We start from the raw sequence: 26,797 nt of genomic DNA on the forward strand, positions 1-26,797 counted from the left end.
AAATTTATATTCATTAAATAAAAGTTAAAAAAAGAAAAGGTAGGAAATATTCCCTCAAAAAAAAAAAAACTAATGAAAATAGCAATTTTCCATCTGGGATCAGTTTTTTAAAAAACTACTGTAAGAAGCAATATTAATGCCCAGATATAATTCATCTAAGATAAGTTATTTTAGACAGGAGTATATCTGGGAATGTAATTTTGTTTTCAAGGGAAAATAAAAAAAGACTTGAACAGTTCCACTTCAATGCGTAGGCGGGAAAAATGGATTAGATTCTTTGTGACTCAGGCTCTGTACAGAGAAAGCAACCTAAGAACAAGAAACCAAAATCTACTTCGTAAGTTCTGAGCTTTTAAAAACATTCTCACACACATTATAGACAGAGATCTGCAAAGAAGCAGGTGACTGGCTCACTCCTTTCTTTCTCAGTCTCAATCCCACTGTTAACCAGGAAAACATTCATGCATGGATTTATTGCCCAGAAATTTGTGACATGATTTGTGTGTGCATACCTCTCTTTTGGAGCCACGTATTCTATGTGAACTATTATTCTGTTGAAAATGCAGAAGCCACGTGTGCATTTTGCTTTTGAATAATTTAAGTTTCGTAACAAGGAAGAATCTAGTAGGCATGTAGGAACATCAGCGGTTGCATGACTAATGACTAATGGCATGAGTGATGACTAATGCTTACCCAGGATTGCAGCTCAAGCTGGGCACTGAGAACACGCACAGCGTGGCTCTGCTCCCTTCCAGTTCCAACTGCTCATGGGGCAGGTACTACCACCCTCCTTCCTCACATTTCCTTCTTTTTAAAATTTAGTTTGTTTATTTGAAAGGCAGAGTTAGAGAGAGAGAGAGACAGAGAGAGAGAGAGAATCTTCCATCTGCTGGTTCACTCCCCAGATGGCTGCAACAGCAAGACCAAAGCCAGGAGCCAGGGGCTTCTTCATTGTCCCCACACAGGTGCAAGAGGCCCAAGCTCTGGGACCATCTTCTATTGCCTTCCCAAAGCACAAGCAGGAAGCTGGAGCGGAAATGGAGCGCCCAGGACTCCAACCAGTGGCCCTACAGTAAACTCCAGCGTCATCAAACAAAGCATATTTTTTAATATAGCTTATGCAGCATAAAGCCAAGCTGACGAGCAATGAGACGCATTTCCACAGCACAATCTGAGAACAACCTGCAGAAGATATGTGGAACAATCCAGGAATTTATCTTCCTAACAATTGATCCTTGATCTCTGCGCACATTCAAGTTTGAGAAGTAACTATCTCTTCCCCTCACCAACTCTGCAGCATACAGAAAAAGGAAGGTGTTAAGATTACAGCCAGAGTTTCTAAAGGGTAATGAATTAAAGCGAGAGATCACAGCTAATTTTTCTCAATGATTAAAAGCCAGCACTGAAACAACTATTGGTAAATTCATATTCAAAGGGAAATTATGGCATTGCATTAGTATTAGATCAGCAAGCAATCGTTTAGCTATGCAATACATGGTGTAATGGGAATGTCTCTCTATAAATATTATGTTAACAGTTGTTAGCTTAATGAAAGTCCTACTGGAAACAGGCTGTTTGGATAGAGTAAAATATGATTCTAATAGGACAGCTAGCAGACCACGTGGACCTGGCCACACTTGTCATATTCCGGTTACCCTCTTCACTTAGAGTTAGGGCACCCTGAAGGGAGGTACCTTTTTTCTGATGCTTGAGGACGACAAAGGGCAGGGTAACATTCATTCGGGAAACACTTGCTGAGCAGATGAGAAAGTGAATGGCTAGAAGCTCACTGTAGAAGCAACCCAAATCATCTTAAAATCAAAGAAAAAGTTACCTCACACAGCCAACAAAAGCAAAAGCTCTTGGGGATATAATCTTTAGAAATGAATAGGAAACAGTCGTTCTGACTAACTTTACACTTGGTTAGTCACACTCCAGTAAGATTTATATTTTTAGATAATGAGAGATGTATTTTCATAACTGGGCAAAGGTACTGTTTCCTTTAGCACATTTTTAATACATAAAAGTTATACGTATTTGTTTGGTGTTGCAGTACATGTATACCTTGTACAATACTCAAAACAGGGTGAGCTTATCTGCTTGAACATTTGTCATTTCTTGTGTTCCAAACACCCCAAGCCCCTTAATGTTTTTGAAGTACACAGGCCATCAGCATTGTCCACAGTGATCCCACTGTGCAACACAGCACTGGGATGTCTGTTATCTGACTGTCACTAAGGACCGAATGACCAATGTTTTCCTACCAGTCCCTGACCCCTTGCTCCTCAGCCCCCGGTAACCACTATTCTACCTTCACCTTCTGAGACGGGCTCTTCCAGATTCCACACACGAGAGTGATTATGGACTTCTGTGCCAGGCTTCTTTCATTGTCTGTAATGTCTTTCAGTTCCATTTGTGTTGTCACAAATGGCCAGGGTCTCATTCTTTCCCATGGCTGGATAGCGGTCCACGTGTATAACGTTTTTATCCATTCATCAGTGGTTGGCACAGGTTGTTTCCATGGCTGCCATTGTCAACAGTGCTGCAATAAACCTCTTCCACAGACCGACTGACTTCCTTTGTGTGGTATCCAGTGGTGGGTTTGCTGGGTCACATGAACTTTTTTTCTTTAATATTTATGTACTTATGGATCTATGCTGTGGCGTAGTAGGTAAAGCTGCCGCCTGCAGTGCCGGCATCCCACATGGGTACTGGTTCGAGTCCCGGCTGCTCCACTTTCAATTCAGCTCTCTGCTATGGCCTGGGAAAGCAGTGGAAGATGGCCCAAGAACTTAGGCCCTTGCACCCACGTGGGAGACTAGAAGAAGTTCCTGGCTCCTGCCTTCAGATTGCCTGGGCTCTGGCCGTTGCAGCCAGTTGGGGAGTGAACCAGCAGGACGGAAGACCTTTCTTTCTCTCTCTCTGCCTCTCTATAACTCTGCCTTTCAAATGAATACATGAATCTTTAAAAAAATGATTTATGTATTTATATATTTGAAAGACAGATACAGCAGAGGAGGGAGAGAGAGAAAAAGAAACAGAGAGAGAGAAAGAGAGAGATCCTCCACCCATTGGCTCATTTCCCAAAAGGCTGCAACAGCAGGGGCTGGGCCAGGCTGAAACCAGGAGCTTCCTCCAGGTCCCTATGCGGGTACAGGAGCCCAAGCACTTGGCCATCTTCTGGTGTTCTCCCAGGTGCATTAATAGGGAGCTGGATCCCAAGTGGGGCAGCGGGGACTCAAGCAGGCATCCACATGGGGTGCTGGCATCGCAGGCGGAGCCTTACCCGTCTATGCCACAGCGCCAGCCCCCACAAGGACATTCTGTCTTTAGTGTTTTGAGGAACCTCCATACTGTTCTTCCATAATGACTGTGTTCATTTATGTTCCCACCAACAGCGTGCAGGAGTTCCCTTTTCTCCGCCTCCTCGTCAACGTTTGCTATCTTTTGTCCATTTGATAACATACATTCAACTTGGAGGGGCATGGTATCTCACTGCAGTCCCGAGTTTCTATTTCCAAAACGTCAGTCAGATAAGAAATAGAAGTGGCAGGATCCTGACGAAGTAGTGTTTAATGTGGTGGCTATTTAGTTGTTGGGGAAAAATAAAATCTAAGTGAAAAAAATAGGTGGGAAAAACCTTCAAAACAGAACTAAATTCTTGTTTAACTGCATTTACTCCACTAACCCTTTAAATCCAGAACCAACTCTGGGCATCTTGGTGCTGTGAGTAACTGCATTCTGAGTGTGCAAATATGAAATGGTGATTTCAATTTTCATTGAGAGACAAAGAAGAAAATTAAATCGAATACTAATTATTGCATGAGGGTCATACTCCTGCCACATTAGAGGGGTACTGTGCTCATTATAACTGGGTTTAAGCAAAGTACTCAAATGTTTCATTTGAAGGACTGAATATAAATAAAAGAATTAAGTGACAAGAGCAATTAATAATCAGCACCTAAGCACGTGAAATTCAGTCCGTGATTAGTCTTCCCAGAGCCTGGTAAGTAGGATTTCATCCTAAGACACTGATAACATTTTCATTTTAAGAAAATAACTCGGATATTATTAAATACAATAACAAGTGTATGCTTTGAACTCAACCACTAGGTATTTATTGAATAACAAAGATGAATTTTTAGATTTCACCTGTTCTATGTGAGACTTTTTTTTTCGATAGGTAGAGTTAGACAGTGAGAGAGGGAGGCAGAAGAGAAAGGTCTTCCTTTTGCCATTGGTTCACCCCCCAAATGGCTGCTACAGCTGGCTTGTTGCACCGATCCGAAGCCAGGAGCCAGGTGCTTCCTCCCGTCTCCAATGGGGGTGCAGGGCCCAAGCACTTGGGCCATCCTCCACTGCACTCCCGGGCCACAGCAGAGCTGGCCTAGAAGAGGGGCAACCGGGACAGAATCCGGCACCCCAACAGGGACTAGAACCCGGGGTGTTGGTGCTGCAGGCAGAGGATTAGCCAAGTAAGCTGTGGCACTGGTCGAGACTTTTCTTTTATTACAAAATGTTTCAGAGTTACTGTTTTTCTCTAAGAATTCATTACTGTCTTCACAATGAGAAGAAAATAATACTCGTCATCATCACACTGTCCTTAAAGTGGTTAAGTTTTCTGGTAGACTGTAAACAAAATTGCATCAGTGTAAATTTGTTTGAATTGGCCTGCTCCACTTGGGTTATTTCTACTCATAAGCATAGGATCAGGAGACTTTTGAGTTCATACTTTGAATGCAAGAATGATGTATTGTGTTAAGTAGGCAATCTATTATGACAAAATAAAATGAAAAAATGGGCCAAGAATTATTTTAATAGTTTCTAAAATTCCATCATGATGGCAATTCCACAAATGCATTTCAGAATAGTCTACTGAAGAATATTAAAAAAAAAGAACACTGGAATGATCATTAGTGAACAGAATACAGCTATCTGATTATTCTGCATCCATTTCAAATTTTGTTTTGTCAATACTATGTGATTGAAACTGTAGAAATGAGCTATTGGCATGACACCTGCAAGTCTCCTGCATGTGTGACTGCAGACTGAAAAAGTCAAGCAGAGAGAGGCAGAGAGACAGAGATCTCCAATCAGCTGATTCACTCCCCATATGGCAGGAGGAAGCCAGGTGTCAGAAACTCAATCTGGGTCTCCCATGTGAGTGACAACATCACCTGTTAACATCCAGGGTGTGCATTAGCAGAAAGCCGGGATCAGGAGCAGAGCCAAAACTTAAATATAGGCACTTTGACATGGGTTGTAGACAACCCACCATAACAGCTAGACCCAAAATCCATATTCTAATATAATTTAAGAATCATTTTTTGCATATGCATGCAAACATAAATTCATAAAACAAGAACCTCAGGTAGCCATAAACTACTTAGATTTTTTTTAAAAAGTATGTAATATGTAGAAAAATTCATTACATGACTTAACAAAGTTAGTACAACATATGGAGAAGATTTGGGTCCAGTTCCTACAGTCAGGAAATCCTCCTCCTTGGCCATAAATCAATTTTTTATTAATTAAACACCTGCAAATCAGCCTTTATGTACTATACCTACTCATGACACATCAAGGATATCTATGTTTCTCTGACTCAAAATATATGGTAAACAGGTAATAAGCTAGTCAAAATATTTTAAGACTTTTATTTATTCCAAAGAATAGCAGAGAAAACAGAAAGACAGGGGGAGGGGGAGGGGGAGTGGATGGTGGGGAGAGAGGGAGAGAGAAGAGGAGAGTGGGAGAGAAGGGGAGAAGGGGAGAGGGGGAGAGAGGGGGAGAGGGAGAGAGGGGGAGAGGGGGATAGAAGGGGAGAGGGGCAGAGGGGGATAGAAGGGGAGAGGGGCAGAGGGGGAGGTATCTTCCATTAGTGGTTCGCTCCCCAAATGATCAAAACATCCAGGACCAGGACAAATCAAGGAGCCAGAAACTATTGGGTTCTCCAACATAAATGGCAAGGACCCAAATACCTGAGCCACCCTCTGCTGCTTTCCCCAGCATGTTAGTGGGATGCTGGATCACAAGTATAACTTACTGTGCCACAACATCTGCCCCTAAACTAGTCAAAATTAGCAGCACAGGCAAGGGCCCGGCTCCATGGCTCCCTTGGCTAATCCTCCGCCTGCGGCGCCAGCATTCCATATGGGCACCGGATTCTGTCCCTGTTGCTCCTATTCCAGGCCAGCTCTCTGCTGTGGCCTGGGAAGACAGTGGAGGATGGCCCAAGTGCTTGGACCCCTGCACCTACGTGGGAGACCAGGAAGAAGCACCTGGCTCCTGGCTTCGAATCAGCATAGCTCCGGCTATTGCAGCCATTTGGGGAGTGAACCAACAGAAGGAAGACCTTTCTCTCTGTTTCTCTCTCTGTTTGTTGCTCTGTAAAATAAATAAATACAAATCTTAAAAAAAACAGAAGCATAGACAATCAAAACCAAAATTGACAAGTGTGGTTACATCAAATTGAGAAGCTTCTGTATTGCCAAAGAAACACTCAGGGAAGTGAAGAGGCAACCAACGGAATATGAGAGATCATTTGCAAACTATGCAACTGAAAAAGGATTAATCTCCAGAATATGTCAAGAACTCAAGAAACTCAACAACAACAAAAACAACTTAGTTAAGAGATGGGCAAAGGACTTCAACAGGCATTTTATTTTTTATTTACAGGCAGAGTTAGACAGTGAGAGAGATAGAGAAAAGTCTTCCTTCTGTTGGTTCATCCTCCAAATGGCCACTACAGCCGGCGCGCTGCAACGATCCGAAGCCAGGAGCCAGGTGCTTCCTCCTGGCCTCCCATGCAGGTGCTGGGCCCAAGCACTTGGGCCATCCTCCCTGCCCTCCCGGGCCACAGCAGAGAGCTGGACTGGAAGAGGAGCAACTGGAACTAGAATCTGGCACCCATGTGGGATGCCAGCGCCGCAGGTAGAGGATTAACCAAGTGAGCCAGGGCGCCGGCCCTCATCAGGCGTTTTTCAAAAGAGGAAATTCAGATGGCCAACAGACACATGAAAACATGCTCAGGATCACTAGCCACCAGGGAAATGCAAATCAAAACCACAATAAGGTTTCACTTCATCCCCATTAGAATGGCTTTCATAAAGAAATCAACAAACAACAAATGCTGACAAGCATGTGGGGGAAAAGGTACCCTACTCCACTGTTGGTGGGAATGTAAACTGGTAAAGCCACGGTGGAAGACAGTATGGAGACACCTCAGAAATCTGAATATAGACCTACCATATGACTCAGCCACTCCACTCCTTGGAATTACCCAAGGGAAATGAAATCACCATGCCAAAGAGTTATCTGTACTCCATGTTTACTGCAGCTCAATTCACAATAGCTAAGACATTGCATCAACTGAAATGTCTATCAGTTAAAGACTGGATGAAGAAATTATGGGATATGTACACCATGGAATATTGCACAGTGCTCAAAAAATGAAATCCTGTCATTTGCAATAGAATGGATGCAACTAGAAAGCATTATACTTAGTGAAACAAGCCATTCCCAAAAGGATGAATAGCGTAAGTTCTCCCTGATCTGTGATAATTAATAGAACATCTAAAAGGTAATCTATAGAAGTGAAATTGACACTTTGAGATGCAATGATTTTGAATAGCCCTTTTTAACTGTTGAGGAACAGTTTTTTTATTATACTATTTGTTGAACTCTTAGTATATTAATCTTATGTGTATAAAGTTAACTGAAAATAGATGTTAGTAAAAAATAAGAATGCAAATAGGAGAGGGAAGAGAAAGCATGGGAGTGTGGGTGGGAAGGCGGGTTTGGTGGGAAGAAATACTGTGTTCCTAAAATTGTATTTATGAAATGCATCAAGTTTGTAAACCTTAAATAAATGGTTCCTGGTTAAAAAAAAAATAAAAAAGAAAAGAAAAATCACTCTTACTGGAGTGTTGCAAGTGGATTAATACTCTCCCTTTCCCTACCTGCCCAAGTAAAGGAACCAACTGCAGTAATTCAGGAAGGACAAGATGAAAAGAACAAGAAAAATTTCTTTTTTTTTCTTTTTCTTTTTTTTTTTTACAGGCAGAGTGGACAGTGAGAGAGAGAGATAGAGAGAAAGGTCTTCCTTTGCCGTTGGTTCACCCTCCAATGGCCGCCGCGGCCGGCGCGCTGCGGCCGGCGCACGGCGCTGATCCGATGGCAGGAGCCAGGAGCCAGGTGCTTCTCCTGGTCTCCCATGGGGTGCAGGGCCCAAGCACTTGGGCCATCCTCCACTGCACTCCCTGGCCACAGCAGAGGGTTGGCCTGGAAGAGGGGCAACAGGGACAGAATCCGGCGCCCCGACCAGGACTAGAACCCGGTATGCCGGCGCCGCTAGGTGGAGGATTAGCCTAGTGAGCTGCGGTGCCGGCCTGAAAAATTTCTATGATAGCTCCACTTGCAATGAAATCAGATCAAAGCCTTTAGTCTGAATCCCGAGCAACAGAAAACGCACACACCAGCCTGGAAACACTCCCCCAGCCTTCTTGTCTCTCATGGCTCTCCTCTAGCACCTCTGATCACGCTGTCTCCTGGACATCTGCTCTCTACTGAAAGCCACCTCCTAAGGCCTAGCTCTCAAGTTTCCTCTCCATGCTGTTTTCCTTGCCTCTGGCCTCCCAGTACACTGCAAGTTTGCTTTAGTATATACCAGTGCCTTATTAGTTGTTACTATGCTCCTGATAACACAGGCATGTTCTTTCACAGATACCAGTCTGGGTAATTTTTCTGTCTTCCCATTATATCCAGCTTACAGTTTGAACACTCAGAAAGCATTTCAATGCACAGAATACCCGAGGCTGGCATTACTGTTATCTGGGGAATCTTTGGGGTATCATTTAGATATCAGAATTGTCTGTTGCTTCACAAAATAAATGGGTAAGGAGCATAAAGCATCCTACGGGTTGAACCCCTCTCAGTACGGAAAGTAGGTGCTGTAGACATCTGAGGCATTCTTGTCAAAATCCCGTCTGCTTGATTCTCACACACGTGGGGCCACGATTCAGAGAAGTGTCCTAAGTCACTGCTAAGAGTTAGCACCGTGTGAATGAACATGGGGCAGGTGAGAAACACGTTTTCTTTGAAAGACTCCTCAAAAAGGCTGCTCTGGGGCCCACAGAAATGTGAAGCCCTGCAGTCAGCTTGGAATTTTTTTTTGACAGGCAGAGTTAGTGGCTTGGACTCTTACCCAAGTCACCTTTTCCCCCAACCTCCAACAAGTGTCGCACTCTGCGACTTCCTGCCCGTGTGTGCTTTCTGCAATGACTCTGTTCCCACCCCGTTCCTCACCTGGATCCATGGCCACCTGTCATTTTCTGCAGCTGTCCAGGCGTTTATCAGCCCCTTCTTGTTAAGACGCGCATAGTAGGGATACCATTTCTGAAGCCCGAAAAGGGCCCGGTGAGTAGACGAGGCTGTAATTTGCTGATTTGATATGATTCCACCTTCGATTCCCAATGGGCCCGAGCATTCTGTGAACAGAGCAGGAACACACGTGAGTGGGTTGGGAGAGACACACACGCGAAACATGGGATGTTGGCGCAGTACACTGGGAGGCGTGCCGGAGATCTGGCCCGAGGCATTTCTTAAGTGTCTGGGGATTGTACCAGTGAGCCGTTCCCTTCTGTGTTAAGGTTCTGCCGGATGTGCCACCATCGTTTGCTTGTTGATCATGTCAACAAAAGCATGAAGCTCTTAGCAGGACTGCCTCTTCTCAATTTAAAAGATCTCTACTAGGTTACAGTTAGACAGAGGTAAGAAGTTCTGGGGTGCTATTGCACATTAGGTGACTATTAGAATGTTGGTATAATGTATATTTCTCTACAAAGATAGGAAAAAAACTTCCAGACAGGATTTTGGGTTTTCACCATAAAGAAATGTTAAAGGTTGGAGGAGTTACATATATTTATACTGACTGGACATTACACAACGTACACACAGATCTAACTATCACATGATACTTCACAAGTATGTAGAATTCTATGTCTGCCAGAATACTGTTTATCAAAAGCAATCAAATCGTTTTTAAAAACCTATCTCGGAGCTGGTGTTGTGGCATAGCAGGAAAGCTGCTGCTGTGGTGCCAGCGTCTCATATGGACAATGGTTCACGTCCTGGCTGCTCCACTTCCAATCCAGATCCCTGACAATGTGCCTGGGAAAGCAGCAACGGATGGCCCAAGAGCTGGGGCCCCTGCACCCTTGTGGATGATGCTGAAGAAGCTCCTGGCTCCTGGCTTTGGACTTTTGGGCTGGCTCTAGCCACTGCAGCCAATTGGGGAGTGAACCAGAAGAAGGAAGATCTGTCTCCCTTCTTTTTGTAACTCTGCCTTTCAAATAATAAACCAATCATAAACAAAAAACATCTATATCATATCGTGTATTCCCAGAAATTAGCATGTCTTGTAAATCATAAAATGTCAATAAACATCTGTTGATTCCTTCTCTCTTTTTCTTGACTATCATGCATCCGAGTTTTCAGTAAAAATCTGGCAACTTTTACCACCTTAAACTTCTAAGCTTTAATTGGTGTAAGCACCATCAGTTATGTTTCCATAAAAGAGGACAATGTATAAATCTGTCAACACTTACAATTATCGAATTGTGATATGTTACAAATTGTGGAACATGAAGAGGTCAGATAAACTCTGAAACCCCATGCAGTAAATCAAGATATTAAAATATTTATCTAGTATTTGTAGTGCAAAATTCACAATTCTACAGGATAGACTTGGAAACAAACTTTCCTAACAAAAATCGTAAATAACAATATGAAGTATCATATTCTCAAAAGCTATGTCTTGAAATACCAAATGTATTTAGTTTTTAAAATTAGGAAAAATTTTATCTATACATCATAGTTATAGTTATGCAAATATTTGAATTTATTGATATTTTATAAGATTTTGTCAGCACATTTAAGTTCAGTTTTTAAAATTCAGAGTAAGATTATGATATAATGAAACATTTGATTTTCTTAATTTATACATTATATTCAACTTCTTATAAATTTGAAATTGTATAACTATGAAAACCCTGTTAATTTAACACAACACTCTATCTGAATTCCTGAATAAATGAGGCTATTGTCCATTTTAAGTTCAGCATATGTAAGTCACCTTGATTTTGAATGCCATCAATCACATTTTAATTCCCAATTACTATTTGTAATCATTCATTTCCAGTAACTAAATAGGAGTTGGAAAACTTGGAGGCAAGAATTCTGCAGCTGCATTACAATGCTGTGGAAAATTATGAAGGCGTTTCTTTTTGGTTCCATCCTTTTTGCTGTGTTTCTATTCCATGCTCAGAGAGTTAGTACCTCCTGACACATGACAAACATCTCTCCAATAGCTTTAATACCTGTACACACTGATTATACAGAAGATGCTAATATAAAGATAAGTAATCACCATAAGCAGACTTTTTTAGTAAAGGTGACATTAATACCCCAAACACTGCACCTCTACAATTGACAAAAAAAAATCACTCATGTTAAATCTAAGTAACAAGGTCTTTTAAAACATATAATTAGCACTGCTAACGCTTTAGGAGGGTACACTCCATCACTTGGAAGTCATTAAATTAAGAAGCCATTCGTTGCGGTATCAGGAGCTGCTGATGAAACGCTGGTTGTCACAGTCCACAATGTTGACAACCTTAAATGTGGATTCTCTGGATCCTTGTTTTGCCTTCTGTTTCAAAGGTCCTGATCTGAACAGACTCCATGAAAGTAGTAAGCAACGTTCCCTATGGCATTCTGTTTGATGTTAAGCACTGTGGGAGCGTGGCTTTTGAAGAATATTGCCATTAAAGGACCCTCAAGAGCAATTCTCCTTGATTTGTGCAACACTGAGATGGAAAAAAATGCAGCAGGCAGGGCGGTCATTTACTGCAGGCCACTAAGTAGACTGGCAGAGCTGGAGCGCCAGCCTTGACTAGTCAAGCTGCACGACACCCTGGGAAACAGCTCTACACCACCTCATCATGTGTTTCTAAAGACACTGTGCTGACCTGCACATCCCCAATGAAAATACAATCATTGTAAAAGAGAAAGCACATCTCAGGCCACACTATTCAGCCAGTACTTGGAGCAAACTGTTCATCCATAACCTTCCTGTATTAGCTAACCTATCAGCAAGCACACCGGTCTCAACTATTCCATTATCATATAAGGCAAATACCAATGAGTGATTTAGAAAATATATTTGCATAGTTTACCACAAGGATCTGATTTTTTGTCATAATCTCAGTCATTCATATTCATTCTTAGAGTTTTTTAACTTTTTAAAAATTTTGACAGGTAGAGTTACAGACAATGAGAGAGAGAGAGAGAGAGAGAGAGAGAGAGAGAGAGAAAGTAAGTCTTTCTTCCATTGGTTCACCCCCCAAATGGCCGCTATGGCTGGTGCTATGCTGATCTGAAGCCAGGAGCCAGGTGCTTCCTCCTGTGTCACTCCCCGTCTTCGTGGAGGAACGACACAGGACCCTGCGCTGTTCTTTCGTCTGCTCGGCCCTCCCCGGGTTTGCTGCTGGTTCTTCCCGGGTTGGCTACTGTCCCTTCCACCTCCGTGGAAGGGCGGTTCCCCCTGGCCACTTTCCCCACTTCCGCAGGGGAGCGGCACACCGCCGGCCAGCTCTCTCGGGGGCTGCACAGGTGTTCCTTCAGCTAGATGTTCCCCTTAGATGTTCCCCTTAGATGTTCCTGGTGCATGCCGTCTCTCTCCTCCTTTATAGTCCTCTTCTGCCAATCCCAACTCGGCTGCCCACACGCCGAGTACGCTGCTCTCCTCCAATCAGGAGCAAGTCCTACAGTTTATTGGCTGAACTGGAGGCAGCTGTGTAGAAGCTGTTTTCTTCTCTCCCAGCGCCATATTGTGGGAGAGCAGATGCATAGAATAAGTCTTAATTCCAGTAACTTAGTCTAGTCCGGGTTGCTCCCCACACTCCTGGTCTCCCACGCGGGTGCAGGGCCCAAGCACTTGGGCCATCCTCCACTGCCCTCCCGGGCCACAGCAGAGAGCTGGACTGGAAGAGGAGCAACCAGGACTAGAACCCAGTACCCATATAGGATGCCGGCACCGCAATGAGCCACAGTGCCAGCCCAAGAAATCTTTCAAAAATTATCTGGATCTGTACAGTGTACAAAGTATTTACAAAAGTTAGAGCTATTCCTTGCAGTGAGCTTTTCTTTTGACAGTCTTCAATTCCACTTTTTTTTTTAAGGAAAAAAATTTAACAACATTCACATATGAACTCTGCCACTTGCATATACAGGCAGAAAAAAATCCACCAGAGGAAACATGACAGTGGCAAGGGTTCTTGAATGAAGTATGAGCCTGTGAAGTTTCCAGGTCCTGGATTTCCCTCCAGGTCTCCCATGTGGGCAGCAGGGACCCACACACTTGGCCATCTTCCACTGCTTCTCCCAGGCCACCAGAAGGCGAGCTGGATTGGAAGAAGAGCAGCCGGGACACGAACCGGCAACATCACGGGCAATGGCCCCTACCCACTATGCCACAATGCGAGCCCTAATCAATAAGACTCTTAGAAAGATAATACAGCGATATGCATTGCTATCACTATCACTAATGGAAAGGAGAGGTATGCAACAGTAACTGATGAGACAATTAATATTGGGTGAGAACCCTGAAGCTTGGAAAGCCCGTCCACATGAATCTCCTCATGGCATCTTCAAAATCATACTTGCACTTCAAGGAAAGGGAGGTATTGCACCGATTTCATCAGTGAGGAAACTTGTGAGAGGGAAATTAAAATTGTAAAGTCCGAGTCTGGGATTCAGAGGGAAAAATGCAGTAATTCTTCAAAGACAGACTCTGATCTCTCTCTTGTGCTGTGACTTCACTTGGGGCATGTGTACTACACCCACAGGGAAGATAACAGGAGGGTGAATACGGAGGGAACATGCAGAAGGCATGAGGGTTGCTACAGAGCTTCCACAAGGTGTAAACCATTCAAGCAACAGGTCCAGTACGGCAGGGAGCCACCCAAGTAAACATCGAGGGTCTACGATGATCCGTGTCCCCGGAGGTGTCCGGAAACCAGCCTGATACCATCACTGGCATCCAGGCTGCATGTCTGATATGGATGGGCTCATTCAACGCTGACCAGTTTACTTATCTCTTATTTTGTGCTCAGTAATTCCTCAAGTCTATCCATTCACTTATTCTCCATTCATTTAATTCAGTATGAAAAACACTATTTTCCGAAATCTTTGCCCATAGGAAGTGCTTTTCTAGACAGTGTGTTCTAAGTATGAGAAGGTCCTCTGTCCCAGTGAGGAGAGAAATGACAAACACACACCGTAAGTAAGCAAGACGACACCGTGAGGTGGCAAGTGCCCTGAGGAATAAGAGTGATGAATCCCGTGAGGATGCATCAAAAGATCACAGATGCCCTTTTGGACACGTGACCCGGAAGTCCATCCCTGAATGGAAGCAGGGGCTAGGTTTACAGGACTGCTTCCCTGAAGGCTCGTCCAGCCAGTGGGGGAGACACACAGAAAGGAGAACGTTTTCCTGGAACACGGTGGATGTGGTGCTGACAGGTGCACAGGACTCTGAGAACGGCAGAGGGGATCACACCCAGCCTATGGCTCATGGAAGGGTTTCCACGGAAACAGCAGGAGGGAGCACAGTGGAGAAGGCAGAGAGGGGACCCAGGCAGGAGATGGTCTAGTAGGATGGGGAAGCAGAGGTGATTCGGTCTCCCTGGACCAAGCTGGGCTGCTGGGGGAAGGCTATGAGAGGGGGCAAAGGAGACAGACCCTAGACTGCTTCGCTAGAGAGCCTGCTGGTAGGACCTGATGCTAGCAGTGACCGAGAGCTTTCGAAGGATTCTGACTATGGCCAGGTATTCGTGGAAAATAGATCATTCTTACTGTAGCATGAAGGGTCCACTTAAAAAGGGACAGAGCTACAATTAACAGACTGTTACCAATGGTCCAGGTGAAAAGTGATGCACACCTGAAGGTGGGGGTGAAGCAGAGGAAGCGTTCAAGGCAGACTCTGGGGCAGAGTTCATAAGGATCAGATTGCGGTGGTGGAGGAACATGAACCATCTGGGTTTCTAAGGTTCCACACAGAACAGGTTGTGCACCTGCCAACTGTGTGCTTAGCAAAGGACAACACAGACCCTGCTTCCTCCCTCGTAACTGATCAGAAATGATCCTGCTGCCGGGTTCACCTTGGGAGTGGCTGCTTGCGTCCCCCAAGATCTCACTAACTGGGCCCCCATGAACAAGGCTACAGGGACACGCGGAAGGGAGAAAGCTGCCTGTTGGCTCCAGCCACGCCCCACGCTCTGCGCGTGCGCGCCTCCATCTGGTGAAGCTGGACCCTTCTGTGCAGGCAGGGGGTTGCTTCCTTAGGGCGTCTACCGCGAGCTTTGATTTCAGCTGCAGAAAATATCTGGAAGGCGTGAAATTCCTTTTAAAATAAACACGAAAGATAAACAGACACTAACAATTGCAGGCAGCAGGGTACTATCTGACTTGCATAATTCATTTGAAGATTCTGAAGTCATTTTCAGCCACATTGTCTTACGAGTACACGGGTATAGAGGCCTTCTTTAGAATTTGACTCTTTTGCTGAGAGCACCTTTTTACCAATAAAAAACAAGTGTGTGGGAGGGGGGCGGGGGGGTCTCCGATGGCTGGTAGCTCTCTCTCCCTTCAATGAGCCGCCACCCAGCATGCACAGGTATTTCTGACATTCTCCGTCGTCACCCTGGCGTGGGTGCAGTGGCACACTGATCCAGGCTGAGACACAGTGCGTGGGGCGCAGCAGAAGCAGGCAGTAGTGTCATAGGTCGTTGGAATTCCCAGCTAGGGCACGTGCATTGACGCAGCTCTGGTACTGTGCTTGCTCTCGTGGAGTGTAAAAAGAATTGCTAATTAGTGAGTCCCGTGTGGCAGGGACTCCCCGAGGCTTTGGGGGCATCAAGGGGACAGGCGCTTCAAGTCTGTCGCACTGCACTGGAGGTGACTTCTGACTGCAGACACGCACGCTCAGACCAACTACGCTGCACACCGGGACATTGCACCTGGCCTGCAGGGCTCAGACTCCAGTGCCCTCCCCAGAGAGATTCTGGGTGTGAATCAGAGGGTTTCAAAGGGAGGTCCTCCTCACTCACTGTGCACGCTCATGCCGGGGAGCGTGCCACAGAAGGCTGCCTGCATCTGATTGATCTTGCAGCCGTGCGTCAAGAAGTCTCGCATCTCGCTCGGGAGCCTGCCGCCTTTCAAATGGGGGCGATGCACGGCTGAATCCTTAGCACAGGCGCACGGCTCTCATTTGCTCTATCTCCGTACCCAGACATCTTCAGAATGAAAGGGCTTCCAATTAAACCCGCGGCGGAAACCAATCTCCCTTCAGCATCTCCATTCCTCCCTTCCCCCGAGCAGTGGTCTATCCGCTGTGCTTAGCATAGCGTGACAGTTCTGCTGAGCGCCCGCCCCAGTGAGTGGGCACCTGACGACCTCCAGGACTGCAGAAATTAATGCCGACGCGGACGCCAGCTCCCTCTGTGCCGCCTGGACCATGGCCTCTCTGATTCCTGGTGTTTGGTTTATGGCAGGCTTATCTTGAGACCAGGCTGTAGGTGGGTGAGGGAGGGAGCAAGGCCACTATTTCTCCCACCGAGGCCTGGGAGCTGAAAAGCACAGTGAAGTATGTATGGATGTATGTATGCATGTATTTTTCTTGCTGTTAGATCTTAGCACCCTAGCCTGACACACACTGCATCTGATGTCTTTCAAGGCTGTCAGTCTTTCGTGGTAGGAAGTTGTGTCAAAGAAAGAAGACAAGGAATGACAACAGAAGCAGAGCCAGACACTGGGGCTGAGTATTCCACTCTGGCTTCAGCAGACAGCGGAGGTGGCAAGGAGCTCTCTGGACCCAAGCTGGGGATGTGAAGGCAACAGGCAGGATGCAGCCTTCCCTCTCCTGCACCCACGGATCCCTGCACAGCAGCCCCTGGTGGCAGGACCACTGGGAATCACTTTGCAAGGACGCAAGGTCCCATTGGGCAATAGTTGCTTGTCCCCACACCTGGAGAGTGCCAGGAAACCAACTTCACAAAGGGACCTTGCTTAGGGAAACTAGCAACTGTGAAATCATCAAAATTGTTTACAGAAATAGCAGAGCTTATCTGGATTGCAGCTAAAATGCATGTGCACGTCAGAGCAAAGGCTATTTTTCTTTGTGTCGGTTGGGCTTCTTAGCTTAAACAAATGCTTATTTTCTTCACAACCGTAAGAAACTGTGAATCTGAAATAATTGGCCACAAAAGCATTTTCCACATTCTACCAGGAACTGAATTCTTTTGTTTCTCCATATCTGAAATCTCAGAAGCTGTCCAGGTTAAATGATAACAAATAAGCATGTCTGCCTATCTTTTTCTCATAGATAATAAACTTCTTAAAGGTAGAATTCATGCCTTGTGCATTGTTTAGATTTCCAAAGCAGTAAGCACACACAGTGCGTTGCAGATTGGCAGCTGTCAGCATTATAGGTTAAAGCAAATTAAAACAAACCGTAGCTTCTTGGAATTACTTATCTTCCTTGTTTGGAATTGAGTTAATCTTCTGAATATAGATATTATCATTCTAAGCATTCAACATATTGGATAGGAGTTAAAATCGGAAGTGCTTTCCTGGTGTGCTTGAAAACATACAAGAATCAAGTCCTGGAGGTAGGGAAAATGTAATATTTGGAATGAAAACAGCATTCATACAGCTACAAATTCGATTATCGGCCATCTAGCTACTTTCCTGGAAAATACATTTGTGCTTTGCTTCACACTGTTTTATCTGAAGCCAATTATGATACATTATCAGTTTAAATTAATTGTTTTGAATTAAAAAAAAAAAAGTTAGAGCCATGACTAAGTAGCACCGTAACAGGAAATTATCCATTAATGCTCCCCAGAGCTGGTCTGTGAGCACACTGGTGCACAAAGTGCTGTTTGCATAGCAGAGCTGATGGATTCTTACTCAAAGGCCACATTTCTTGTGGAGATAATTCACAAAAGTCAATAAACTGTAATAAGATTATCATCTTCCCATAATAAACAGGGTTGCTTTAGGACAGCAAGAGTCCACTTTAGTTTGCCTAAGATACACTCTTCCAAAACACAAGAACATAGGAGTTTTTCAAGGGCCAAATGCACCTTTGGCAGCCAGGCGAGTCTTCGGGAACCTCAACTCGGGCATCCACTTCCACTGCACAGCTCACCTCACACCAGTGGAGCCTAACAACATGGTTTTTCTGTGTGGGCAGAAACCTGGGACTTCCAAATGCTGAGAATGTGCCCTCTTCCTCCCTGCCAGCAGAACCTGACCTGCACAGGAAGGAGCTGGAAGGGGGGAAACACCACGGTCAAACCTAGAAGACATGCAGGTGCTTGAACACACACAAGCCGAGTATCTGATGTCAACAAACAGCACTCGCCACGCGAACACACACAGCCACGCTTTTTAGTTCTTTACTTCTTCTGTGATTTTTTTTTCTGGCAGTTGCCTACTAGAGTAGGTAGCACAAGGTACTGCCTCTGACACTTTGTTCTGAAGTAATGATACTGGCATGCCAGATACTAGTTGGTATTGGGAGAGAGGTCACAGTCCCAAATCTATTTATCTACTACACATAGCCAATTTTTTTCTCTGTACAATGTGGTTACATTTTTCTTCACACTGGGTTTTATCTCGGGCCAAGTATGAAGTATCAGTGTCCCCAGGGTCACGGGAAATTCTAGAAGATGAAACAGAAAGCCCTACAGGTGGAAAGATGGTCCACATGAGCTCTCTCTGAAGGGCACACGTAGGGGAGTTGTGGAAGGAAAGGCAGAGTTAACAGAGTCTGGAAGTGTGCACTAGGTGACTGGCTCATTTGAATTCTACAGACATTCATATTATGTACTCAATCCTAAAAAATCTAAGCAACGGTTGTCATTTAGCAGATGAATAGTTTTTACTTACCTGTGTGATCTGGAAAGAACTGGGGCTAGAACAGGAAACTACGCATTCCTGCAAGTAATTTTTAAGTCTGCCCTAAATATCACAGCCTGCTGGTTTTCCTGTTTGCACATTATCTATTTTGCCAGTATTTCCAGTTCATAGTTGAGATAGAAGACATGTTCTTAATAATATGCACTTACTAACCCAACATCCCTAAAGACAGAAGCACCACTGAAGGGTTTGAGTATTGCATTTAGAGTGACTTTGCTGGTCCTGGAACAGGTATATCAGCACAGAATTTTAAACAAACGCGAAGCCACTAAAATAAAGCATGCTTTACCAAAAATCCCAGGAGAATTTAAAAGAGTAACAATTTTATTACAGACTTGCAGCCTTTCATACATTATTGCTCATTCCATAGAGGTTCCTACTGGATCTGTCTTATAATGCAATGAACTTGGATCTGCCTATTGAAATAAGAAATGTTACCGCTGCTGCTTCTCCAATTTGTCACCTAAATACCAAAGTAGACTCTGATATTGTGTCATGCCCCAGTTAAATACTTATTTTCTTGTTGGACAATGTTCATAGAAAAAAAACACCTCTAGAATTTGGATCAAGACAACCTACTAATGAATGTACACATTTTAAACAAGTAGAGATGTTTAAAAATCTTAAACCTAAATTTAAGTCTCCTAGTATTAAATAAGTATGAAACATTAGCTGTGTTCAACAAAGTTCCCATAATGGGATAAAGTGCTATTTCCTGGCATATTTCAACAGAATGCATTACTGTTATATAGTTCAGCCTGATGCTTAAGCAAATAAATACATCTGTTTTTATAAATTTATATTTAAAAATAAATGTATACAAATTTCAGAGACACGTCAAAATCAGGTGCTATTTTTTTTTAAAGTTTTTAAAAGAACGAACTTTCTGGGACCAGCGCCGTGGCGCACTAGGTTAATCCTCCACCTGCGGCGCCGGCATCCCATATGGGCGCCGGTTCTAGTCCCGATTGCTCCTCTTCCAGTCCAGCTCTCCGCTGTGGCCTGGGGAGGCAGTGGAGGATGGCCGGAGTGCTTAGAACTCTGCACCCATGTGGGAGACCAGGAAGAAGCACCTGGCTCCTGGCTGTGGATTGGCATAGCTCTGGCCATCGCGGCCATTTGGGGAGTAAACTAATGGAAGGAAGATCTTTCTGTCTCTAACTCTACCTGTAAAATAAATAAATAAAATCTTAAAAAAATAAAAAAAATAATTTTCTAAATTTCTCTCTTTGAAATTAGGGAAAAGACCAGGTTCTCTAGAATGTTTTACATTGCAAATGTCACATATCTCACTATTTGCCAGTGTCTTTTTATAGGATTAGCCAGGAAACAGGTAGGGCTCTCAAGTCACAAACATAAAATGATATATGGTCCTTAACCCAGAATGAAGACAGCATAATTGATTTTCTTTCTAAAAAATCCTATACAAATGAGAAGAGTGATTTGCTTTTCTTAGAAATCATTCTTATTTTACACAAATGCTTCAAAGACAGTAAACAGTGACTTTCTGACTAAAGGACACAGGATACAGTCACTGTTTTAAAGATAAAGGGAAGATAAATTGCACAAAAATACAGACAAAACTAGCGATGCAAATTTTACCTTACATTACTAAGAACATATTTCATTAGTTGGATATTTTTCTTCAATTACCCAAATCTTGTTTAACTACAGAAAAAAATATCTTGCAAGCTATAAATTGCTCAGGCAGGGATTTATGATCATATATCTTCAATACCTTAACAAAGCTCAACTAAATCAAAACTGCAAACATAAAAAAGAAGATGCAAATACTCCTTCCTACTTGTAGACTTAACTCTGCACCCACTCCACCAGATAACACAACTTACCAAAGCAGGTCATGTATTTGGGAAGTAACTAAGGAGACAATTATGTGTAATGGAATGGTAATTTGTGATGTGTGCAAAGCACCTTACTGATGTTGGAAAATTTTCTGTTACACCACCTTTGTTGTAATCTGGGTTAAGGATGTGGCGGCAAACGCAGACCAAGAATTCTGTGCACTGAACAGAGCCTTACCTCTCATTGGAAATGTGAGCACGTCCTACCTCATGGACGACTTTGGGTCTGGAGCCTAGGCAGGCTTGGGTGTGGATTCTCGTACCATTTACCAGCCTTGTGGCCTTGGGGGATTCACTTAATATTTCAGTGACTCCTTATTAACCCAGTGTCCAAACTGTGTGGCGTGTTAGAATAAAAATCCCAGTGCCAGGCCATTATGTTTACCAGTTAAATCAGAATGCCTTCAGGCTGCAGCCAGGTATCTGCCTTTTTTGATAAGGCCCAGTAGTCAGCAAAGTCTGGGAACTGTGGGCTTCAGCCCATTCATCCCTGGGAGAGCATGCACGCTCTCCAGGGCTGTTCTGTAGGTTGCAAACAACACATGATGAACTCACAGTATACCACACGGCAGTCCACAGACCAGGCAGCAATGGTTCTCACACTTGCTTCATGTCACGAAGCAGAAGCCAGGGACAGAAATTCATACTTGGGGGAGACTGATTTACACCGTGGCAACCTGCAGAGCCCAGCTTTAAACGTAAGCCTCCAGTTCAGACAGGTTTCACAAGCATTCTACTTTTTGTCATGGGGGTGTAGAAAGAAGAGTAGATTAGCTACCCTCATTTCCCATGCAGAACGTTCTTCAATAAAAATTATAAACACACACATTAGCACAATTATTAATCATGCACAGTTACTGGAAATGATTCCAAGTATCTTGTCACTTGGCATCTCCTTAATGCCCCATTCATCACCAGATATTTCTGTCACCGAAGCATTCAAATTGTCAGATAAAACTCCTTGCCTGAGGGATATATAAACCATGGCTTCTTGTAATGAATGAAAATAAAATGACTCCCCACAGTATATATTGCCAGACTCCCTGCAAATAAAGTAACTAATTAAATAATCTCCTTTTTAAAGAGACCTGTGTCTGGCAGGCAATTTTGGCATTGTGGCAAAAATGGGGATCTCCTAGGAAAAAAAAGTCTCATAGGGACATTTCGATATACCAGATGGCAACTCTGAAAAGCATCCTCGCAGTCAAGTAACCCCCTGCCCTCACTGAGTATCTCAGAAATCCTATCTTTAGGATAAATACAAGTGAGGCTTTAGCTGCTAACAGTTTTGTAGGAGTTAACAGAGAAATCTCATGTCATAACTTAAGAGTAAAGTGCTAAACCATCTACCCCCACCCCAACACACACACATACACCAGACTGATTTTTTTTCAATATTTATTTATAATGAAAAGTCAGAGTTATGGAGAAGGGAGAGGGGGAGAGAGGGAGAGGGGGAGGGAGAGGGAGGGAGAGGGGGAGGGGGAGGGGGAGAGGGATATAGGGAGAAGGGGTGGGGGAGGGAAGGGAGGTGAAGAAGAGTATAGGGAGAGGGAGTGGGGAGGGAAAGGGGGAAGAGGAGGAGAGGGAGGAATGAGAGAGGGGGAGGGAGGGAAGGAGGGGGAGGGAGGGATGGAAGAGAACTGCAGTTCATTGGTTCACTCCCTAGGTGGCCACAAACTCTGGGGCTGGACCAGGCTGAAGCCAGGAGGAGCTAGGAGCTTCATCTGGGCCTCCCACGTGGGCGCCTGGATCCACTTAGATTGCTTTTCTCAGGTGCTTTAGGAGGGATCTGGATCAGAAGTGGAGCATTCAGGACTCAAAGCAGCTCCCATACGAAATGCTGGTGTTACAGCAGCTTAACCAGCTGTGCCACAGCACCAGCCACACAAACCTGACCATCATCTGGTTCCCATGTCTTTGGCATGTCCTTGTGTGTGTCATCATGACACATTTCCAATGAGAAGAATGTTCATGTTCACTTTCGCAGATTTCCACAGCCCTAAGCAGGATGTAATGAGGGAAAAATTGTGACATGCCCCTGGGCACCTGGCTAGTTCTTTTCATGATCTGATTTTTTTTTTTTTTGACAGGCAGAGTGGACAGTGAGAGAAAGAGACAGAGAGAAAGGTCTTCCTTTTGCCGTTGGTTCATCCTCCAATGGCCGCTGCAGCTGGCGCACCGCGCTGATCCGAAGGCAGGAGCCAGGTGCTTCTCCTGGTCTCCCATGGGGTGCAGGGCCCAAGCACTTGGGCCATCCTCCACTGCACTCCCTGGCCACAGCAGAGAGCTGGCCTGGAAGAGGGGCAACCGGGACAGAATCCAGCGCCCTGACCGGGACTAGAACCCAGCGTGCCGGCTCCACAAGGCAGAGGATTAGCCTGTTGAGCCATGGCGCCGGCCATGATCTGATTTTAATACACAAGAAAACCAGGTATGGATTCTGGAAGTGCCATAAAAGGAGGGTACAATGAAGAGATGGTTCCAGAAAAATAGCCCAGGGGTTTTGAACAGCACAAGATAGAAAGCTTGAGAGGGACTAACAATTTTTCTGATCACTTGTGGCTTACATGCTGGTCCAGATTGCAACAGTATGGCAAATATCCACCCACAAGCCCTCAAGAGCCCAACAGTCACTCTTCTTGAATGATCAACGTCAAGAGCTCCCAGTGCTTGGCTGACTGCTGGTTGAGAAGGTGATGAAAGGAAGACTTTCTACTGCAATGGTTGCTAATGTAACACCTGGAGCTTTGGGCTCTGTATTTATTTATTTATTTATTTATTTTGAGAGCGAGCGAACAGGCACAAGTGAGCTGAGCACAACGATGTACTCCCATCCGCTGGTTTACTTCCCCAATGCCAGCAAACGCTGGCTGGGTTCAGTGCCGGGAGGCAGGCACTCAGTCCAGTTCTCCTGTGTGGGTGGTGGGGACCAACCACTGAGCCATCATTCCAGCCTCCCAGGGCCGGCAGTCGCAGGAAGTGCCAATCACGAGCCAGATCAGGTATTGCAACCAGGTTCTCTGATGTGGCACACCTGTATCTTAATCAAAAGGCCAAACACTCAACTCTGGCCTCTGGTCGTCTTTAATCTCTTGGTCATATGGCTGCCACAGCCTGAGGCTCATCTAAGAAAAGCTATTGTTTTTTCCATTGTTAGTTACCTAATTATTGACAACTAAAATCAGATTCTCAATTCTTCTTCCCATCACTTTTTTTTTTTTTTTTGTGACAGGCAGAGTGGACAGTGAGAGAGAGAAAGGTCTTCCTTTGCCGTTGGTTCACCCTCCAATGGCCGCCGCGGGTGGTGCGCTGCGGCCAGCGCACCGCGCTGATCCGATGGCAGGAGCCAGGTACTTCTCCTGGTCTCCCATGGGGTGCAGGGCCCAAGGACTTGGGCCATCCTCCACTGCACTCCCTGGCCACAGCAGAGAGCTGGTCTGGAAGAGGGGCAACCGGGACAGAATCCGGCTAAACACCACGTTAAAAAATGTAAGAGACGTTGGTAGTGGAATATGGGTAATACCAAACAGCTTCCTCCGACAAGGTCTGTAACTTCAGTGGAAAGCCTGCCACTGGTGTCTACCCACTGGCAATGGAGACAATGGAGGGGGAGCTGCCTAGGCTCACAGGTGCATTAAGCTGCTGTAAGAATTAGAATTACACCAGAATGAGATCAGCATAGGAAAGAGCTATTTATATCTGCATGTTAACTGCAGCTCAACTCAAGAGAGCTAAGATAAGAAATCAACCCAGATGCCCATCAGCTGATGACTGGACAAAGAAAATGTGGTATATATACACTACAGAATACTCTTCAGCCATAAAAAAGAATGAAATCCTGTCTTTTGCAAAAAAAAAAAAAAAAAAAGGGTGCAACTGGAAACCATTATACTTAGAGAAAAAGACAGTCTCAAAAAGACAAAATTTACATATTTTCTCTGATATGTGGCAGTTAATAAAGAACACATAAATCACATAGGAATAAAATGGACATTTTATGATAGGATTGTCATTTAGCCCTTGTTTATACTCCTGTGGAACTGTGGTCTTCCTACTTTTTACTCGTTGAATATTATGGTTAGTGGTGGATGCAGCCTGTATCAAGTGGAATAAATCAGGTCTCTGCAGAAACTGGTGAAGGAAGACAGCGAGGAAGGGAGAAACTGTGATTGTCTTCCTGTAACTGTACCTCTGGAATGTGTGAGATCTGTTCTCTTTATATTCAAAACAGAAACAAAAGAAAAAAATTCTACTCTGCCAGAATCTACTATATATGTAAATTGCATAATTAAAGTTTAGCGCAAGGGGTGCTATTCCATTCTCTGTCCTCTGCTGTCCTCTTACTATGCAGCGCCCAGGCACCTGCATCTGGTCTCCAACTCCCTTGTCTTCCTACTGTCTGTCTCCATGGCTGCTGAAATAAACAAACTGAAGCACCAATATAAGTGATCCGAAAGTTTGTCTCAAAGAACACTCCAGAACAACACAATGTTTTGAAACCAAGCTCCAAAACAGTTATTAGTTTATTAGTTGTCAAACTGTGCCACTACTGTAACCAGTTCTCCCATCTGTTCTCTCCTTTGTCATCCAGCCAGTACCGCCAAGGCTCAGAACCTCATTGCCTGCCCTACTGCTGCCTCCGCTTCTCAACCAGTAACCCTTCCCCACTGCCACTGCCCCCACCCCTGCCCTGATCTCATCTACCGAATTCAGAAAAACCTGACACTTGCACTCTCCTGATTATGTATTTTTTTCCAAGATTCCTCCTGTTCAGAAAATACGGCTCATCCTCTTGGCTGCTTAAAATCTTTCCAGCAACGCCGAACTCCACACCTTGGAAGCCGACACGCATGGCTGTGAATGAAACACTTCTGCAGCACACAGCCCTGCCGTCTTCCTCCCGGTCCCAGTCTTGCCCCACGCTGAATTAATCGTGCCGATCTGGGGGGCCAGACTCTGAGCACATCCCTGCCACAGGCAGCACTGCACACACTTACGGATGTATGCATCTGTCTCCCCCATGACACTGTAAATCCTTCCACAACAAGGGGCTTTCCCTTGCTTATCTTCTCCAACAAGGGACTGGAGAGAGCTCTCTGCCGCCAGATATGCTACAGCTTTATTTTTCCTCTTTCTCCTGCTGTTTGGTTTCCCTCCACAGGGTAAGAGATTTTCACATCTCCTCCAACAAGCGAGCCATGCATTTTTTAACAAAATGTGCATGGGAAATGGTGGAAGCAGTGATTTTCAATGCTATCATCCTCCAATGTAACATGACCGCCTAGGAAAGTATTACAAAATAAATCTAACCGTAGAGAATCGAAAGACTTCAAGGACAGATCTCAAGATTTTTTACTTTATCAAGAACTTTGTATCCTAACACTACAGTGTTAGGATTTTTTGTAGTTGTCTCTAATTTTTATTCCCAATAGTTTGTGTATTAGGCACACAACAGTCCTTGGAAAGAACAAAGTGCAATTCAGCATTAATTTGCACATGAACTTGCATTTCCTAGTATATTTCTCTTTGCTATCATATTCACGGTAATATAGATCCAAGGTTCCTTACCTGTTCTAACAGAATAAGAAGCAAATGTGGATAAAATGAATCAATTGATAGTATTTATTCCTCACAACTTGTAGGCACTGTGAAAGTTTTAACTTCCATTTCCTATAAACATGGTTAATTACTAACACTAATTATGAACTCAAGCATTTTTTTTGGTAGGTTTTAGCATCTGTCGCATACTGTCGGGCTTGAGGTGAAATGCTGAAAAAGAAAATCACTTCAGCTAGCAATAAAAGCAGCCTTGTAGACAATTTACTTGGCTAGCCAGCTCCTGAAATTTCAAAAACTGTATGTGCTGTTATATTCCGGAGAGTGCAGGA

The 26,797-nt window shown here is 44.4% G+C and overlaps 1 protein-coding gene across 2 annotated transcripts in view; it reads right to left on the bottom strand.

The window, feature by feature from the left end:
* The window catches only part of EDIL3 (EGF like and discoidin domains 3), a 490,113-nt gene that overhangs the window by 164,012 nt on the left and 299,304 nt on the right, over positions 1-26,797 (bottom strand). For both annotated transcript variants that reach the window (XM_008261919.5, XM_051854033.3), the window contains one exon: positions 9,307-9,488. In XM_008261919.5, coding sequence (XP_008260141.3) covers positions 9,307-9,488 — 182 coding nt within the window. The remainder of the gene's footprint in view (positions 1-9,306; positions 9,489-26,797) is intronic.

This window comes from Oryctolagus cuniculus, chromosome 14 (assembly GCF_051225735.1).
Source record: "Oryctolagus cuniculus isolate XC-2025 breed Fujian yellow rabbit chromosome 14, ASM5122573v1, whole genome shotgun sequence".
NCBI lineage: Eukaryota > Metazoa > Chordata > Mammalia > Lagomorpha > Leporidae > Oryctolagus > Oryctolagus cuniculus.